Source organism: Haemaphysalis longicornis, unplaced genomic scaffold (assembly GCF_048455015.1).
Source record: "Haemaphysalis longicornis isolate Haplotype H1 unplaced genomic scaffold, Haemaphysalis longicornis Haplotype H1 scaffold_1, whole genome shotgun sequence".
Lineage (NCBI taxonomy): Eukaryota > Metazoa > Arthropoda > Arachnida > Ixodida > Ixodidae > Haemaphysalis > Haemaphysalis longicornis.
Window position 1 is genome coordinate 364941520 of NW_027526203.1, and position 21078 is coordinate 364962597.

General features: G+C 43.8%; 1 protein-coding gene across 1 annotated transcript in view; it reads left to right on the top strand.

Moving 5' to 3' along the window:
* The window catches only part of LOC144155039 (nudC domain-containing protein 1-like), a 34789-nt gene extending 14706 nt beyond the window's left edge, over positions 1–20083 (top strand). The window contains exons 7-10 of the mRNA XM_077686252.1: positions 2198–2342; positions 10832–10948; positions 11304–11516; positions 19756–20083. Of these exons, the coding sequence (XP_077542378.1) occupies positions 2198–2342; positions 10832–10948; positions 11304–11516; positions 19756–20013 (733 nt within the window). The 3' untranslated portion in view covers positions 20014–20083. The remainder of the gene's footprint in view (positions 1–2197; positions 2343–10831; positions 10949–11303; positions 11517–19755) is intronic.
* Positions 20084–21078: the final 995 nt, after the last annotated feature.

Here is a 21078-nt window from a genome sequence, read left to right on the forward strand (position 1 = left end):
CCGGCTAACCAAAGCTGCTTTTCGATATCGTACAACACATTAGCTTTGTAAATCAGTGCCCTTTTTTTTACTCGCAATGCCAAGGATTGCTTAAACGGCAGTTATTCTGATGGAAAAATAACTGTCGTACGGTCTACTTCATCTCGATTGATAGCAACGCGATGTCAGATTGCGCCTAACTCCATTATCCTGGGAAAACGTGAGTGGGAGGTCTTCTGTGAAAATAACAGTGTGAAACGCGACACTACCACGTGCATTTAAAGGCGACTCTGAGCGGCTGCCGGTTCTAACGCGGCCGCTTCTGTCCATCACGTACGTCACATCTAGTTCGGTAATGGCCGCCTTTTCTATTCAGTTTCGGTTCCAAAAACGCCAAAGTTGGGAGCTTTGAGCATTTGAGGTTTAAAGTGAAATCTTCCAGGAAGCAGAATTGTATATCAGGAATCTCCCAGCACTTCACTGGGTGCTCCTAGGACACAGTTCTGCAGCTGCTAATATAATTTTTGTTACACCCACAGAATTTTGTGAGCCTCTGTAACCTTTCTTGAGAAGTAGTTCTTATGTTTGCAGAGCACACAGCACTTTTCAGGCAGAGAAATACAGCAGTAGATGTTAAAACTATTTTGGACTAACAGGATTCTGGCAACACAACCTAACGAACCCCCCCCCCCCCCCTTTTCCCTGCCCTTCTTACTACAACACTAGACCTGCTGCCATAACATACAAGCAGCAGCCATGTAGCAAAAGTGACATCCCAGCCAAGAACCGGTCGAGCTATGCTGTGCATGTTTCTCCCAGTGCAGCCACCCTCGCACACCTGGATTGTGCGAGCTACTCCACCCGAGCGGCCGTCAGAGCTGGCTTGTGTTTCTCACTTGGTCAGCTGGCTGTGAAGTCCCTTCTTCTTGGTCGTAATCAATGCCCTTTTCCTGATTTCAGCCTCAAAATCTCTGATTTTCGCTTGTTGCTTGCACACATTTGAGGCTTCATATTTTGCAACTTCTGGTTTTTAGGAAGACTATACAGAAATAGCGTGTCCAAGAGGTCAAAGTTTTCACTCGCCGCGGTGTCTCAGTGGCTAAGGCGTTGCGCTGCTGAGCACGAGGTCGCGGGTTCGATTTCCGGCCGTGGCGGCTGCTTTTCTGATGGAAGCGAAAAGCAAAAATGCCCGTGTGTACGAGATTTCGGCGCACGTTAAAGATCCCCAGGTGGTCAGAATTAATCCGGAGCCCTCCACTACGGCGCGCCTCATCGCCTGCGCTGCATCGACGCGTTAAACCCTACAATCAATCAAAATCAAGGTCAAAGTTTTCGCTGCAGTTGACCTTTCACTTCAGTTGATAGTTACTGCTGCAAATTACTTGTTTTTTGGGCTCTGTATAATTTGTGAATTCTACCAAAGCTTATGTTTTGGAACATTTTACACATACTATACTACATTTTTAAGATGTGAGGAAGAGAAAGTGGTCGTGGTATGTATTTTCTCTGACCCATCCCAGCGATTTCCTAGTGTGTCCGTGTTGAGGACATTCTGTTGACGTTTTGTGCTGTCCTAGCAGGCTATGAGGGGAAATTTTACCACAGTTTTGTGTTTCAAGGCCGACTTGTGAGCTAACACGATGAGCCCTGTGGGCTCTAAACCTGGATTATATATTGTACTGGGGCCTGCAGGCTGCGTGGGTTCCTACAGGGGAGTAGAATTTTTCAAGGCATATTGCATAAAGCAGAGGAAAATTCTGGTAAGCATGCATCTATAGTGATTTTTGAATGATGCAAAAATTATCTGAAACTACCAGTTGATTATTTGAACAATTATACTAACACTGGAGGGAACAGAACAGGGCAACATGTTTTTGGTGATGGTAGGTAATTACATGTTTTTGGTAGTGGTAGGTGATTTGGGAAAGACATGAAAATTATAACCTCATGGAAAATGCAAGTTGTTCACTTAGTACTAACAGGTGAGGAAGGGAACAGTAAAACAGAACAGGAGTAGGAGAGTGGTAAAAGACACAGGTAACAAAATCAGAAAAATTTAGCGCTGCTTTGGTATTTTACTGCTGTTTGCTACAGTGGGACAGCTGCAGCTTGTTGTGACAAGTCATTTAAAAAGGAGGCTGCGTGGGAAAGTGCACCAAAGCACTGACCCAACTGGTAGAGTGTAGACAACTTTTTCCATTCTGTATTTCTCCTCTAGGCTTGAAGTTCATCTTGTGAAGGCTGAGCATGGTGTAGTATGGCATGAAGTGGTTGTTGGCGATACAAAGGGCGAAGAAGTTTTTGATCCTGCTTTTGTGGAAGAAATCCATGCCCGTTTGGCTCACCTTACTTCCGAAACTGAGGCAAGTACACAGCTCTCATTCCCAGCACTGCTGTAAAGTTGCACGTATAATATGGGTATTTCTTGGTCCTTAGTGGGTCAAATTCGTGCACCCTATTGCATGGGGGGATGAAACAATATTCTTAGTACATAGCTGTATGTGACCCTTCTTTGTGGCTCTCTTTTGTTTGCTACCACAATTCAGGGATTACAAACTTGCAGTGAGAAAATTACCAAAGAAGTTATACTAAATAGAAGTAATAGGGATGGTGATTCCGGTGCAAAGCAAAGGCAGCTTGTGCACAATTTTAGCTGTTATCTGACCTTGCACTTTTGAGTGGAGCAAAAGTGCATGTATCAGCAAGAGCAAAGGCCACATTCCTAGGCAATCCTGGTAGCCTGCAGTCTCTGCACTGATCATAGGCTAAAAACGCTCATGAACATACCAAGCTCGGCTGACCTGCTCCTTAAGCAGGATGGTTTGGAAATACAGTATAACCTCGTTACAAGAGACACTGTCACAAGAGACACTTGGTTATAAGAGACATTTGAATGAAAGCGGTTTGGTTGGTTTTCCTGTGTTCGCCATGTTAGCAACATTGCATACAAGAGACCTTGGTTACAAGAGACGTTTTTTGGTCCCCTTGAGTGTCTCTCGTAACGAGGTTTTACTGTAGCAGCTACAATAATTATGTTTTGCTGCTTTTGTTCTTTGTGGTAGATGATTGCCATTCCTTAGCAGCACTTCTGTTCATAAATTGTCAGTTCTTAATGTGGATGTTGTGGTCCTGGTTGGGTGTAAATGGTAAAGGAAGATTCTTTTTTTATTGTTCCTTTTTTTTGCACCCCCAAATCTCTTCTCATGACTTGTTGGTCTGCATTATATACAAACTTTTGCAGTACTTTTTAGGCTATTTACTACTAGTATTTATATGTTTATTTGTCAGTGCTGCCTTATTTGCTATTTAGTAAGCTGTGTTTTCTGGCTAGCAGTGTGAAAGCATTAAGGTAGTGCCAATAACGCACAGCTGTTCCCTCACTTAGCTCAAAAATGCTGCAGGCCTTTCTTTAGTGCTGTTGCAGAGTATCGGATGTGAATTACTGTAAACACCTGCATACAGCGTGGACTTGCAAATTATGCGGGGTGAAAAGGGAAAAAGAAGTTTCAACAGCATAAAGTATGGGTGAGGCAGACTCAGCCAAAACATTTATTTGTATTGCATTACGTGCTTCAGTCTAGAGTTATTCAATATGTGAAGTTGCAAAACCCCCCATAGGGCCCATGTATCGAAAAGCTGTCTGTTATTAGCCTTCTGTGCCAGGGGCAAACCATGAGTCAGCAGGGCTACTGGGTTAGCCTGCCATCTGTCGACAGAAAGATTAAGTAGTACTCAGCTGGTTGCAGCGGCTGCTGCTATTCATACAGTTAGTGGGGGAAAAAAAGAGTAAGCATTGCCTAATTCGAACGGCAAGTTTTATTTAGTATGTTTTGTTATTAAAGATAAATAAAGCAAAGTTCAGTTTTTGTCCTCCAGGAGCTGCACCAGTACACTTAACCTTCATCTTCATAAACCTCACACGGCGCAAGGTTTTGAAGCAAGGTTTCGCAACTAGTGTATATTGAAGGACTCTGCTTCAGTAAGCATCATTTTCCGCTACCCTGTTAGCAGACAGTTTCTTGTCCGGAAACTTTTCCCAGAGGTAGTTGTCATCTGTACTGTCGAGCACATTCAAGGTACCACACTTGTTAAAAACACAACACACGAGGTCCTCCGGGATTCTCGCCCATGCATCCACAATTCATTTTGCACAGTGTCACTGGCAGTGCCCACTTCAGCCGTCCAGTTCAGGCCCTTTTTCGTGCATGGTGTGGGCGAGGGCGTGTCCAGATACACTGGCATTTGGTCGGCATTGCTGATCTGTGCTAGCTGGGAAGGTATGAGAAGGTCTTCTAATGAATTGGGCAGCTTTTATGAAATCAACTTTTGCCAGCGTAAGGAAAATTCAGCACAGCACATACAGTGAGACTTGGTGCTTGCTCACTTGGGAGCTAGTGTGGAATCTCTTTTTCTCCTGCAAGCTCCACGGGTATTGTCTGCAAAAGCTCTATGCTCGCACCTACCTTGGTGCGTGACTTGTTGTAGTCGTACAAGCTCAGGGCGAACTCAATTTTCAGGAGGGCCCCTATTCTTCAGGAATACCCCACACGAAAAGGGGGCCTCCTTTTGTCATCTCCAGCCGGCAATGCTGACCTCCGTCACGCCAAACTGCCCCCCAGTGGCACAGTTGCTTACCGTAAAGTTCCGAAAGAACGGCCACCCAAACTGCAGAGATCTCAAGTAAAAAATATGGGATGGACGATCTTTCGGGCGAGGTATGAAAAACTACAAAAAAGTGGCCACACTGCAAACCAAAACTGTGGAGATATCAAGTAAAAATTCGTACAGGTTGTGTCTATTTTGTTCAAAATAGAGGCGTCAGCGGTACAGTGTACTAGAAGGTAAGGTATGTCGTGCGGGGGGAAAACCAATGTAAAGTGCGGGGTCCTTTTGCGATGAAAAAATTGTATGGAGCACAGGCATTCCCAGAGAACTTCTGTTGTAGCCAGCGCCACCTATAAGTCTTTAAATCAAACTAAACAGTTATTTTACAGGTTTTATAAAACTTTATATCATGAAATGAAGATGTAAGACTTTTTAGGCCAATAAATAAGGATTAATTTAGCAAACAAAACTTCCGAAACCAACTGGTAAGCAGCGGCCGTCAGGGGCGCTGCTTACGACTGGAGTTCCTCAGCAGAAATTTTCATCGCCAAAGGGACCCCCTGAATCGGCCCCGGACGACATACTTTTTTTTTCTAGTACACTGTATCGGCGGTGTTCACGGCAACTGGATGTTTTTGCGGAGGGAATTTCCCAGGCTTTCAAAGGCCTCGAAGGTAGTGCGATTTTAGGTGGGTGATCTTGGGGTCTTTTAGTAAATGGAATATTTCACCCCTTAGGGGGGGTGGGCGGTGTTTCGGGGGTGGGCGTTCTCTCGGAACTTTTACGATATGTTCCCTTTGGCTAAAATCATTTTCCTCTTGTAGGTAGCCAAGTGCTGCTTTCATGGTCCAAGCATTTGCTTGCTTCACTGTGAAGAAAAAAATTGGTGCAGAAATTTTGAGACTGCCGCGGCGGCCGCTTTTCTGATGGAGGCGAAAAGCAAAAGCGCCCGTGTGTACGAGATTTCAGCGCACGATAAAGATCCCCAGGTGGTCAAAATTAATCTGGAGCCCTCCACTACGGCGCGCCTCATCGCCTGCGTTGCGTCGGCGCGTTAACTCTTTCGCTACCGCGCCTATCAAAATCGATCAATTTGATCGATACTTTTGGGAGCGCCTTTTCATAGCGTTCCAGGCGTTTCTCGAACAAGTAAAGCTGTTCGGAGTTAGATCAGAAAATGGCCTTTCAAAATCAGTTTTGTTTTCATTTTTGCAACGGAAACGTGATTTTTGACACGCTTTTGAATCACCTGGTTGTGGAAAAGGGGCGTGGTCATCGCGCCTCAAGGCTACCAACGAAGAATGTGTGCAACTCGTAATTACTCTGCACCAGCGCTTGTTTTTTGCTATCAGGGCGTGAATGGGGAACTAGCAAACGATTTTCAATCGTCAGGTTCACGCTCTGACAGTAATAATCCCAGAAATCGGCTGAAAATGTCAAGCAGTGCCTGGTTGCAAAGCTACTTTATGATTTTAGGCAGTTTTATTGCCTTTGCGCAAGTTGTCCTAAGTACCCTGGTAGTTCTACTTACCCCAGGACCATTCCCAAACAGTTTACAACAGTTTCGGTTTCGTTTCTGCATCGCGAAATTCATATTTAGCGCAACTACGCAGTTACCCAACTTCAAGGCTAACTGCCATGGCGCCTGAAGCGTCCGCGACTGATCCTCGAACAAAGCACGCCGCTCCTCATTTCCCCCCCACCCTAACCCGATTTCTGCGATAAGAACTTCAGATGCAAGTCAAAAGGTCACACCCAGTCGCCAGATATCTGTTCCGCCGAGGACAGCGCTTCAAACCGGCCTTACACTGCCAGCTGTTCGCCTTCCAGTTTCGTTTTCATGCGAGGGTATATCCGGGTGTCTAATGTTGCTGCTTAGTTGAACTGTCTATTCGGACGGAGTCTCTGATAAGTTTTTGTACTGTTTCATTCGAAAAATGTTAGGTGGCGCTGCAATAGAGGAGGCTCGTTGTGCTGATCTTTTTTAGCGCGCGACTGCTACTCGGCCAAAGATCGCAGGGGACGATTCTACCTCATCGTACCTCATTTTTGCGAGCAAGGCTACAATTGCGAGTAAGAAGATGATAATAAAGCTCAGCTTTATGTTTTGAGAGATAACTGACCGTGAACGACAACAAACATCAGCCACGGCGTTCCGTTTTCAACTTCATGCATGTTTTTTTCTGCATCGCGTGCTTGTCCCAAATATTGTGCTCGCTGTAAATGCAAAGTCAGCCATTGACAAGATGTTTTTACGTTATGTGGGGGCAAATTGGTGCCTCTGATAACGTCAAACCACCAGATTTATTCCAAGGAACCACCCAAAATTGCACAGTTTGAATTAGAGGTTGGGCTTCACCGCATGACACGAGCACCGTGCGTGCTAACATTTTTTTTTTATATCTGAGAAACTGTTCCGCGCAAGTCGACATTTTTTTTAGGGTGTGTTTTTGAAATGTTTCCCTGCAAAATGTATATTCTAATTTTTTTCTACTACCGGTGGTTTGATATACACAACTCCTTTTTTATCATTTTTTTCGACAACTTGACAAAACTTTTGATTTTGATATTTTTTTTCACAACTATGATATATTAAAACCTTTAAAAAACTGGTGTTATTAGAAAGGCCGTTAAATAATCTGCATTTTGTGCTCCTGCAATTAGTGCCTAAATAATTTTTTAGCAGAAAAAAAAATGTTTTCTTGGACCCCCCAAAATTGGTCAATTTTCTGCGGTAGCGAAAGAGTTAAATCCCACAATCAATCAATCAATCAATTTTGAGACTGATCTACTAATGCTTAGGCATTTTCTTCTAGTACCACTCTGCTATACAGTGAGCCTCTTCAAAGTTGGTTTCACTGATATACACATGTGCATTGCTGGGGAGGGATACATTTCTGGGGAACTTTAAGCAGTCGTATCAAAATTTTTAAATGGGCCATGAAGGTGAATTACAAGTTTCGATCGTTAAAAAGACTGCTTCAAAATAATAATTAAGATATTTCCGAAGACAGGGGAAGCAGTGGCGACTCCCCGGCCACTTTCTGGCGATTTCTGTATGGTGTCACAGAATCTTGTTTCTGCGATTGTCGGCCACCGACTTACGCCACCACCAAGAAATATGACTGGACGACTGTAGTGGGTGGGGCCTCTAGTTCCTTTTGATTGTGTCGCTTGAATGCTAACATTCAGTTAACACACTGACAGCTATGTTTATTAGTGCTGGCCCATGTTACAACACTCCTGCCCATAATACATCACTGTAGGGTGAAATTCAAAAGTTTTTCAACATTTCTTTCGTTTTGATACGTAGCATTCTTTGCCGAGTACCCCCACAGCCAGGACCATGGGCAAGCACAGCCAGGCCCTGCATTTCCACAATGGTGCAGATTTCGTGCAAGTTCCACCTTAAATCATTATATTTGCGCAAATGGAGATAAACCAAAAAATCGGAAAACTAAAAAAAAAATATCGAAAATAGCGAACCGTGTAACGCCCTTCATTTACACAAAAATGCAGAGTTGGCAGGAGTAACACCTGTAATCGTTATAATAGGGTAAACGGAGATAATTGGTTGGGTAGAATTTAGAAAAACCAAACCATTTGGCTGTAAAGAACTCAAACTCTAGACAAGCGGCATAAGAATGCTACGCATTAGTAGGCAATTGAATTCTCTGAATTTCAGCAGAATTTTTTTTTGTTAAAAAAACATCTTTCATGGCTGGAAGGTTGCTGAGTGAAGTTACCAAAGGCTAGTTCTTTCAAATTGAACAAAGCTGTATTTTGCCCTCATGGCCCCTTTAAGACTTCATATATGCTGTTAAGTGGTGTACACCGAGCGTCTCTAAAATATGCTTCATTACTGCACACAAAGGCATTGGTGGGAAGGCATTTTTTCTGGAGGCAGTGTGAGTAGTCTTATTTGAAAATATGAAGACCCTAGGGCGTTTTATTGAATACCCCATATGATCCCGCCTTTATTCCTTATCGATTCTGAAGGTAACAAATCCACTATGTTTTAGATCACCAAAAAATGAGAGTTTGCACTTTTGTGCACATTGTCTTCACTCTGCTCCAGTCACACCAGGAAAGGAAAAAAAACGCTCATGGTGATCAGCTTAATTAACTAATATTTTTCACTCCACTTTAGAAATACATAATCGCCTCCCGTCAGTAGTTTCAACTGAGAGAAAGAAGTTCATGGTGCTTCTTGGTGTGTCACGCAATGAGTGTTTCACCAGGAAGACTATCCTGTGAAGGATTGACTGTGAATGATTGACTGCATTCTTCATGGTCTAGCAACGATGAGGGGTTGGTTTTACGTCTTTGGCTTGTAGGGACACAAAAAAACGAGGCAGAGCGTCGGATTGAACGACAAAATCTTGTGTAGCATGTGTAGGTCTTACACAAGGCCCGGATACGTTAGAATACAAGGCATTGTACAGATAACTAAACATGCACATCTGGCTACTTTACAAGGGATAGACAGCAGGAATGAGGTAGAATAAGCAAAGAATTTAGAAGGCTGAATGCGAACACATTTAACAAAATATCTTGAGGTGGACCATATTGCCATGGTGGAATTGCAGCGCACAGTGCACTTAATTGGGGTAGATAATTTGGGAAAATGTTGACACGGACACGTCACCTGGAGGCATTTTTGGCACTAACTGAATGATGTCACTGTGCAAAATCACCGCTGGCCTCTGCAGACTGGCTGCTAGTGTTAAATGCAAAATTTGCTGCTCTTGTAATAAAATGGCATGAAAGTGTAGATCACTCTATTCTGGCTGTGAGCAGGGAAAATAGAAAGAAGTACTGGGGATTCAGGTTGCCTGGCTTATTGTTAAAGTGTTGAGCATTCAGCTGCGTTCTAGTGTACCCACTATAGTAAGATGTACACCCAAGTGTGAGGTTTGTGATCTGAAACTGTGTTTAGAGCATGCAGCCTAGCAAAGCAGGTCATTAGTCTTTGTACTTTTGTAAATTTTTAATTGTCCTGTGGCTCTAAGGCTGCCGATAAAAATAATGTTTATGTTAGTAGAATGATTAGGTACATCTGTGGGCTTGCCAAAGCGACGGCAGGCTTGAGGGGTAGTGCCGGGTAGCACAATTGCAAGTATGTGACATTTTGAATAAGAGCGTGTGTAGACTTTCTAGCATACTGCAGGTTTCTGGTGTTAATAGGGCACAAAAAATGCTTCTCTGGGCCAGAAGTAAAAGGCCTAAAAGAATAAAAACCAGCTGTTCCTCCTCTCTTTTTTTTTTTTTTTTTTTTGCCTTCCTACACTCAGTTTGTCGCAATTTGGTGCACTCTCCATAGAAGTGGGGTTGTTCTGTGACGGCACACTAACAGGACAACTGGTCCTCATTTAATGTACAGTGCCCATTTACTTCATTGGAACCTGGGGATGGAAAGTAATTATAGAAAAGGTAATTCATGAATGTCAGCTGGGGTAATTACCTTGATGGCTATTCCATTTCACTGTGTCCGCTGATACCAGTAAGTATGCGTGAAAAATATCACATGGAGAACTGTAAATTGGTTGTTTTTATTATTTTTTTTAGCCAGATACAAAAAATGTCCCTTGTAAGATAGACAGAGTGAGGCTTGTTGCAAAGCATTTTGTGCTATCAGTGTGAGCAAAAACTCCGAGGACTTCCTGTGGGTTGTAAGTGCGAAATTGAACGCCTGAGATGCCCTGCTGCCTCCTCACATAGTCAACAGGCTTTGTAATCTTGGCACTTAGGGTGCTTTGCTTTGCCGTCTGCCTTAATGCTTTCAAATGGCATTTATCTGTCTCCTACACGTTGTGCCACTGCTTATTCCTGCTGCCGTGTAATGGGAGAATTAAAGACGATGGTGAATTGCACTGCTTGTCTGTTTACTTGTTCGGCTGCACTGTTCCCCTTCCTTCATCTGTGGTGTACTGACGTGGATGGCCACCTCTTGCTACTGCCGAGTTTAAGCTTATGCTGTGGAATGCCTCGTGCTGTGGAACACTTCTCAAGAAGCCATTTCACTATTACAGATGCAAATGCTGACATCCGTTTTTTTTTTTTTTTTTTCCCCTTTACCTATTGGGCCACTTTAATGCTTTCACAATAATAGTGGTTATTATTTGTTCTCATTAATCCTCGTCCTGTTTACATTGTGTGTTCTCACAAAACTTCCTGTACTTGGTGATGTCACTGCAGAGCTGTAAACAAGAAGAACACATAATAATACATGCCAATCTTTTTAAAGGTTGCAGGTTCAGACAGTCAGACATTCAATTACCAGGAGCTGGATGAATGTGACAATACAACAGAGTACTTTACATTCACAAGACTTTGTGGGGATTCTCATCGAGTGACCCATCAGGTACGTCCTACCATCTGCAAAATATATGAATTTTTCAAATCTAAACGTCCACGATCTTTTAGGATATACTAAGTGTCGTTACTTACTTACTCGGCCTGCAGTTTTTGAGAACAAGTTTTTTCCTGCTTGCCCAAATATTGCCCAGGTAAATGTATTCGTGAGTTCTCTAAATTACCACATGCCTTCTTACTCCTTTTATGTAATGTCGAGTCGCCTCATTCAGCTTAGTTGATGTGTACTTATCGTTTTCTTGTTGCCCTTGAGGGAACTGCAGTGCTAATGAGACAAGTGTGCCCATCGTTGGGAGCGTGTTGGCATCAGTGTGAGCTGACCTTGTGTTGTTGGTGGGCGGCAGATCAACCTGAGTGGCCACCAGTGGCTGTTCAGCATGCGCCCTTCTGCCGATGCGATGCCCGCCCTGTGTCTCCGACACGACGTGGACGGCCTTGTCTGGCAGCCCCGCAACGTCATGGCCGAGGGAGACACCGACTCATTCCGGGTGGAGCACGTGGCCACGTTCAATGCCTTTGGCTACGTGCAGGCCTCCAAGCAAGACCGCAAGTTCGTGGTATGGCACATTCCTGCCCCGGTGGGGTTTAGTGCACCAAGCATTTCTATGCTTCATCCCATTGCAAAGTGCTAAATCATGCGCTGCTTTGTTTGTTGCTGCTGGTTCTTGACCTTTTCTGTGCCAAATGTTTTTACGGTAAATGACAGAAATGTTTCTAATATTTTTTTTTAACTCTAAAGCATTCCTTGGCTAGGCTGGCGAAAGCGCATACCAAGCTGGAGTTCACATACCTAAGTCGTCCACAAAAGTCCTTCCCAGAATTCTCCTTTGCCACAATACGTTCCGTAACGCGTGCATTGGGAATAAAATACTGGGAAAGTGCGTGTTTCTGAAACAGAACACAAACCAAAAGAGCCCCGCCATTGGCCACAACACGTCCCGTAACGTGTGCATCAGAAATTAATCAGAAACATGAAATGGGGCCGTTGATGTAGCATCTACAAAGGGCGCACTCTTGCTCGCAGTCTCAGTTGCCCTTCAGCTTCTGTGGAAGCAGTGACAGCAGCATGGATAGTGGTTCTGCGGCAAGTACAACACTGAGTCCATTGTCGCGGTTGTAAGCTTAGTGCTAACGTTGGCACAAGGCTCGTCGACAATTTTGGCCAAAAGAAACACTTTTACATTTGAATCGTACAAGAGTATGCTGGGTGTGTTCAGATAAGGACAGCCAAAGTGGTGCCATGACCATTTTTTGTTTGAGATGAAACTTTAATATTGTGTAGAGCACTGCATCCCCACCGTGGAACTGGCATTAGTTTAGTGAGTAACGCCATAGTTGATTTAATAAAAAATTATTTAGAACGCGATCGGGCCGGGCTACTTTCCACATTGCTCGGTGGGGCAACTTTGGGGACCCGTAAAGCGAAACGAAATTTTTTCCAAATTTTCCAAATTTTTTAAACAAATATTTCCAAACTTTTCTGCTGGATTGGTGAAAATTGAATTTGCAATATTTATATTTTTTGAGAAAATATTTCTCAAACTTAGTAGCGAGAGCAATGTCGTTCAAAAGTGGCACTTCTAAAAAAAACTTTTTTTACAAATCGCCTTAAAGTCTAAGCTCTCTAGTTTTTTAGACGTGTTTACGAGGGGCTGCTGAACACCTTATACTCTTCTCAATGCTCTACAAAAAACATTTATGAAAATACCGCTTCGTGAAATACGACAAAAAATGAAAATTTGGAAAAAAGGTCCACCTTTCGACGTCATATTAAAAAAATCATGTTTCTCAATTTTCGCGATATTTACACAAAATGGCACTCAATTACTGAGTACTCTAGAAAGCTAAACATTTGTTGCATTATTTTTGTTCTAACTCGGAAAAATGAGGTCGCATTCAACACATTTTTTTAATGTCCGATCAACGGTTGAGTAGCAGTTCGCAGTGAAAAAAGACAAATAATTATGGCCGTTTTTTACATTCTAGAAAAATAAAGCGCCTGATATAAAGGAAACTGATCATAGTATTCATATTTACCCATTGTTCAACTTCTTAGAGTTGGGCAGGCATGAAAATAATTGTGAGGTTTCTGAGCTTGTTTCTCCCACCAGAGTAAGGCTAACACTTTATTTCTTTATCGCATTGCCCTAGCTGTGTCATAAACCCATATGTTTGATTTCTGACGCTGCTTAATCGCACATTGTTGGTAATTTACCCCATTTATAAGCAAGTAGCCTCGCTGCTGGCACTGAGAATATTTGACATGCGATCGTCATAGTCAAATGTGTAGTATTTCCGTTATACCTGGTGCATGCTAAGCGCCAACTGCAAAACAACTTCGTCTTCCCAACTGTCCGTCTTTCAGGCTCCCGGGGATAATGAGTAGATGTGCTTCTTAAACTGTTTGTTTTTAGCTGTTGGAAAGACTTTTATCCCACTACAAAATCTGCCAACCTTTACTTTGGAGACTTCAAGGTTAAGGGGAAGGTTCAGCTTTCTAGTTCCAAGGCCCTTCAAAGAGTCGACACGCAGAGGTGAAATCCGTCGCTGCCTCTCCGAGTCCGAGTTCGATGTTGCGTACCTTCAATTTATGTTGTTTTAGTTCGCTATTTCCGGGAGGATACGGGATTCCGAGTACCGGCGGAACATTTTTGCTTTTCTCTTGTTTGTTCTCCTCAAATGTGGCGATATCACCTTCGCCAAGATATAGCATGACAGAATTCACTTTACAGGATGCTGTCCACGAAGTATTTCGTACTTTTTGCGGCTTCGCTTAAAGGTCAACGCAAAATATGCACAGCAACTTGATGCTTCAGAAGGCTGTCCACGCCATCGTACGCACTTTTGTCATGTCCGGTTCCAGAGAAAAGCCACTTTGTCACCCTAGTGACCCGACATTCACTTCTGCGCACCTAGAGGAACTGATATTTGTTCTTAAATTGGTTGGCACCACCGTTATTTATACACATTATTAAAGCGCATATTCATGCATGCTCTTCAAGAAGTCGCTTGATTTCGACCAACCCCAAGCATGCGTGAGCCGAATCAAGATCAAGACTGTGCTGCTGCAAAGAGTCGTAGTCTTTCTCGACATCACAACGCACATGAACACACTTTTTTGCCTCTGCGGTCAATGGTATCCTCTACCTTCGTCGGGAAGTAATTCCTACAGCACAAGCAAAGCTTCTGACCACTGTTTGTCGACTCTTTTAAGGGCCTTGGAACTAGAAAGCTGCACCTTCCCCTTAACCTTGAAGTGTTCAAAGTAAAGGTTGGCAGATTTTGTAATGGGATAAAAGTTTATCTTTCCAACAGCTAAAAACAAACTGTTTAAGAAGCACATCTATTCATTATCCCCGGGAGCCTGAAAGACGGACAGTTGGGAAGACGAAGTTGTTTTGCAGTTGGCGCTTCGCATGTACCAGGTAGAACGGAAATACTACACATTTGACTATGACGATCGCATGTCAAATATTCTCAGTGCCAGCAGCGAGGTTACTTGCTTATAAATGGGGTAAATTACCAATAATGTGCGATTAAGCAGCGTCAGAAATCAAACATATGGGTTTATGACACAGCTAGGGCAATGCGATAAAGAAATAAAGTGTTAGCCTTACTCTGGTGGGAGAAACAAGCTCAGAAACCTCACAATTATTTTCATGCCTGCCGCAACTCTAAGAAGTTGAACAATGGGTAAATATGAATACTATGATCAGTTTCCTTTATATCAGGCGCTTTATTTTTCTAGAATGTAAAAAACGGCCATAATTATTTGTCTTTTTTCACTGCGAACTGCTACTCAACCGTTGATCGGACATTAAAAAAATGTGTTGAATGCGACCTCATTTTTCCGAGTTAGAACAAAAATAATGCAACAAATGTTTAGCTTTCTAGAGTACTCAGTAATTGAGTGCCATTTTGTGTAAACATCGCGAAAATTGAGAAACATGATTTTTTTAAAATGACATCGAAAGGTGGACCTTTTTTCCAAATTTTCATTTTTTGTCGTATTTCACGAAGCGGTATTTTCATAAATGTTTTTGTAGAGCATTGAGAAGAGTATAAGGTGTTCAGCAGCCCCTCGTAAACACGTCTAAAAAACTAGAGAGCTTAGACTTTAGGGCGATGTGTAAAAAAAGTTTTTTTTAGAAGTGCCACTTTTGAACGACATTGCTCTCGCTACTAAGTTTGAGAAATATTTTCTCAGAAAATATAAATATTGGAAATTCAATTTTCACCAATCCAGCAGAAAAGTTTGCAAATATTTGTTTAAAAAATTTGGAAACTTTGGAAAAAATTTCGTTTCGTTTTACGGGTCCCCAAAGTTGCCCCACCGAGCAATGTGGAAAGTAGCCCGGCCCGATCGCGTTCTAAATAATTTTTTATTAAATCAACTATGCCGTTACTCACTAAACTAATGCCAGTTCCACGGTGGGGATGCAGTGCTCTACACAATATTAAAGTTTCATCTCAAACAATAAATGGTCATGGCACCACTTTGGCTGTCCTTATCTGAACACACCCTGCTTAGGAATCCCCTGCAACTTTTTTTTCCTAATTGTTGAGTGAAAATCTTTTTAAACTGAAATAATGGCACCATATTTGAGTTTTTGTTTCCAGGATAATATCAAAATGAACTTCTGAAAATTTTATAATTTCCATTGTACCCTGCTTGCTGATCGTTTTTGACCTCGCAACTCGGTTCACGTTCAGTCATTAGTTTACTGGAGCTTCATAGCAGAGCTCCTTTATCTGGAGCAGAAACGTAAATAAAAGTGAATTTGTTACATAAATGCCTCCATTGCCACGAGCACCGGTGCTGCACACCAGCACATCTCAGGCTTGTAGATGAAGCCACTTTCACTTTCAGTGCAATGTTTCTGGCAAGAATGCAATTTTTGAGAATGGATTACACCATCTATGAGCCAGGCGAACAATTGTGCTCACAAAATAGCTGTTACTCACCCATATTATTGGACAAAGGACGCAGCATCTGTGGGCCACTCAGACTTTTCTGTTGAAATTGTCACACGAAACGGCTTGATCAGTGAGCCCTGTGCATGGCATGGAAAGGTTTAGAACTAATCGGAGCAGTGTCAAGCTAGTGTGGAATTTCCACGCTGCATTGTCGGCCATTCCAAGCACTGAAAATGTGGTGGGAGATGCTATGGTTAGCTTGTCATATGACAGTTTTGTTGACTTCAGTTACGCGAACTGGATGCCACCTGGCAAGGCAACACTTCCGCCTCAATTGCCAATCAAGTAGCCAGTGCAGCGTGAACTGTGTGTGGACCTCATGCTCCTGTGTACCCCCAGCAGTAACAGTGATGTCCGAAGCTTCGAGAAACCTAGTTTAAAGTTAAAGGGGAGGCCTGAAATGTCTTTCGAACATGGTGAGTAAACTTGCGAATTCTGTCTGCCCGCAAGCAGTCGGTGCTTATGGCAACACCACGCCAACAACAACTCGCCAACGTGTCAGTGTCAGGCTGCACGCATTCTGCGAACTCACTCGTGCCGCAATGAATGTTACAGCCACAAAAATGGTGAATTCAGTATAGAAAACATTTCCCAAAAACTAATAAATCAACTTAAAAAAAAACATGCACTATCAGGGAGTCGAAGGGCCCCAGGGGGCCCCGCGCAACCCGAGAAGGCCCTGGTGGAATGACGACTGCAAGCGTGCGCGGGAGGCCCAGAACAAGGCATGGGGCATCCTCCGTAGACACCCCACAAGTTGTAACCTTATTTCTTTCAAAAGAGCGAAGGCATTAGGTAAGCGTGTGCGCCGTGAGGCAAAAAGGGAGAGCTGGCGCGCCTTTCTCACATCCATAAATTCATACACGGACACCCACAAGGTATGGACCCGAATACGTAAACTAAAAGGACAACACACACATAGCCTGCCCCTGGTTAGCACGACAGGGGACACTCTGGAAGATCAGGCTAACACACTTGCACAACACTTCCAACACGTGTCTAGTTCTGCGCACTATACAAACACTTTTATGCAACACAAAACATCTGCCGAAAAGAAGCCTATACGCGACAAGAACAAGTCAAAGTCTGGATACAACTGTGAATTTACACTCCATGAGCTGAAGATTGCTCTTGCCACTTGTAAACCTTCTGCTCCAGGTGCAGACAACATTACATACACTATGATTCAACACCTACACGCAGACACCCTTGAGACACTCCTGCACCTGTACAACCAAATATGGCTATCGGGGCACCTTCCAAGGCTTTGGAGGGAGGCCATAGTTGTGGCTTTTCTGAAAGAAGGGAAGGACCCTTCTTCTCCCGCAAGCTATAGACCTATTGCCCTGACAAGCTGCCTGTGCAAGCTCTTCGAGAAGATGATTAACCGGAGGCTCATGTACTTTCTTGAGTACAATGGTCTTCTCGAGAGCTGCCAGGCAGGCTTCCGGGCAGGGCGATCCACAAACGATCAATTAGTTGCACTGGAATCTTATATTAGGGATGCCTTTATACTCAAACAGTACTGCATGACCGTATTTTTTGATATCGAGAAAGCTTATGATACGGCATGGCGTTATGGCATTCTTGCAGACCTAAAATCCTATGGTGTAACAGGTAACATGATGAACACTCTTTCCAGTTACCTGTCTGGACGAACATTTCGTGTCAGAGTCGGTACGGCACTCTCAAACGTCCACGTGCAGGAGAATGGCGTGCCTCAAGGTGGCGTATTGAGCTGCACCTTGTTTATAGTTAAGATGAACTCTCTCCGAAAGGCACTGTCGCCAACCATATCCTGCTTGATGTATGTAGATGACGTTCAAATATCTTTCAAATCATGTAACATATCCATTTGTGAACGTCAGGTCCAGCTTGGGGTAAACAAACTTTCCCGCTGGGCAGATGAAAATGGATTTAAACTTAATTCTTCTAAAAGTACCTGCGTTGTATTCTCAAAAAGGCGGGGCATCATGCCCGATCCCGACATAAAACTCTTTGGTGACTCGATTCCAGTAAAAAGAGAACACAAGTTTTTGGGTGTGGTGTTTGACGAGAAACTCACGTTCATCCCTCACATCAGACAACTAAAACATAAATGCCTCAAAGCAATAAACATACTTAAGGTCCTTTTACACCACTCCTATGGCGCGGACAAGCAACTCCTCTTACGTGTCTTCACAAGCTTGGTGGGGTCCCGCTTGGACTATGGGAGCGTGGTTTATGGGGCGGCAACAAAAACAGCGCTGAAAATGCTAGACCCAGTGCTTCACTTGGGGCTTCGCCTCGCGTCGGGCGGTTTCCGTACAAGCCCCGTACAAAGCCTATACGTCGAGTGCGACAAATGGTCCCTAGATCATCAGCGAACATACATAGATCTTCTGTACGCTTTTAAAATTTCGTCAATAACCCACCATCCTCTCAAACCATTTATTTGTGATACACCTATGTCCCAACTTCTTCTTAATCGTCCATCTATCTCTGCTCCGTTCTCACATAGGGTGAGACAGGAAGTGTCAGAATTATCGGTCACCTTTTCAGACACCTACAAATCAACCCTTTCTGACTTTTTACCACCATGGCAGCTGCGCCCCGTGTCGTGCGATTTGTCCTTTGTAGCGATTGATAAAAAACGAGTACCCACAGCTGCAATTCTTCAGCACTTCTTGTTCCTTCAAGATAAATACAAGTGTGCAGAATTTTTTAGCGAGGCGTCAAAAACAGCCCGTATCGTGTCGTGCGCTGCGCATGGACCTGATTTTAGGGTATCTAACACTCTAAACTCGAAAAGCAGCATTTTTACAGCTGAAGCCTATGGGATATTTCTGGTTTTAAAGCACATAGTTCATCATAAAATTCCCAAGTCCATCATCTTCACAGATTCCTTGAGTGTAGTACGTGCATTGTCATCTAAGCAGTACTGTAAAAACCATGTTATTCATCTAGTTTACAAAACCATTATGTCAGCTTATGCATTAAGTCTTGAAGTAACTGTATGCTGGGTACCAGGTCACTCGGGGATCGCCGGAAACGAGACAGCAGATCAAATGGCCGCTGCTGCTGCACTTGCAAACACGGTGGACATAACAACAATACCGTACACTGACCTTAAGTCACACATCAGACAACACCTTCGCAATACATGGCAAGCACACTGGAATGAACAGGCAGACAACAAGCTACACGTTATAAAGACACTCCTGGGAGCATACACCACTGACACACATAACAGGCACAATGAAGTTACCCTGGCTCGATTACGGATAGGCCACACGCATGCAACACACTCATACCTGCTCACGGGATCTCCAAGACCCTTGTGTAGCAGGTGTGGAGACGACCTATCCGTGATCCATGTGCTACTTCAGTGCAAAGCACTCCACACAACACGACAGAAACACTTCGCCGACCTCTACAGACAACACATTCCACTACACCCAGCATTGTTTTTAGCGGATGACCCCATGGTTCCTGTACAACGCACGTTTAAGTTTCTTAGAGACATCAAGTTTTTACACCTGGTTTCCTATCACGCGTAGTTGCTTTTAAACCCCATCTCATGCCACGCACCATCACAACCTGGCCTTTTACACCAGCCATCCTCATTGTCTTTTACTGAATTCACTTTGGTTTTTGTTGAACGGTTTTAGCGTTTACGGTTACATCCTTCATACCTAACCACCGTTTTGGCGCTCTTTGCCCTCGTTGGCCTGGCGCCATAAAACACCAGCCATCATCATCATCATCGTATGTGTGCTGCGCAGCATCTTTCTTCACATGTATATGTTTTCCCGCCCCCATTCCCCCTTCTTCTATCAGACGGCGTCTCCGGATTTCAGCTTTGCTGCGCTATGCAACGCCGTGCGGCACGTGTACCTGTACCGGCAACCCGAGACGCTGGGCAGCAGCCAGGAGCTGCGCAACCGCAAGACCGGCCGCGAAGTGTCCAGCATTGCCAAGCAGCACGTCGTCAGCCTGGAGCAGTGCGACGCCATCCTGGGCATGGTGGCCACCCGGCGCTGCGTCTTCCTGCTCAGCCCTGGGGCCCTATTTGCCATCAAGGTGCCTTCATCATAGCCCCCCACCATCTTCTCTCGTCCTGTTTCACCGTTCATTGGTCAAATATAACCATGAGGCATTTTTTTCACCCCTGCGGAGTCGTGTCCAGTTTACTTGCCACAAGTGTTGTATGTGTGACACTTGTGGAAAGAGGTGGCACTGCACTGCGGTGAAGAAGGCAGGCGAAAGGAGAAGTGGAGCTGGGTCTTGCTTAGTGCCTGGCAGCAAGAAGGCTCCAATGTTTTGGTTTTCCAAATTTTTTCTCCGAATCATATAAGTGTGTACCACAGTTAAAATTTAGTTTTATAAAACCTGCTTTGATATATTTCTGTTTTAATTAAGAATTTAAATTCTGCATGAGTAATTCATTTGTTTTAATGCCTTTGTGCTGCTGCAGTAAAAAGCTGTATCAGCCATCAAAACCAATCTGCATCAAGATTCCCAAATAGCCGCGGGTGAATCCGGCACAGAAAAACAACAAAGCACAACCGTAGCAAGGTCACCTGGCTTTGCTTGACTGCAGAGATTGCAGAATGATATCATTGGGACTTTCATGGTCACGTTGGCCACCGTATAAAATGCTTGCCTCAACATTGCGGGCTCTTGTGAGTCAGAAGTGTGTAGTGATATTGCTGACAAAGCATGCTGTACCAAAGATCAACTTTTTTCTTTTATTAACATTCTCGCATTTTTAGCCTTCATGCAATTCTTGACAATTAAATAATTTGAGGCTTCCTTTGAGTTTGAGAAACTGCATTTTAACAGCTAGTGTATTCGAATTTCGCTGGGTAACATACAAATGAGCAGCCATGAAATCACTCGCATAATTAAAGCATCACTGACCGAATCTCTGACAGTCGCAAGTACAAAGTTGGAGCTTCGTCACACCAAACATGACTAGTGCGCCCCCCTCCCCCCCTCCCTCGCTCCAACCTAAGCAAGCACGTGTCACGTGTGGAAGGGGTTGGGGATGGCTATCCAGAAGTGGCTGTAGCTGAAAGGGGGTGACACTCATAAGTGAACAGCAATCAGGCATGGAGGGGTAGGTGCCATGTGGTTTTTAGATGCAGAGCATCTGATTCA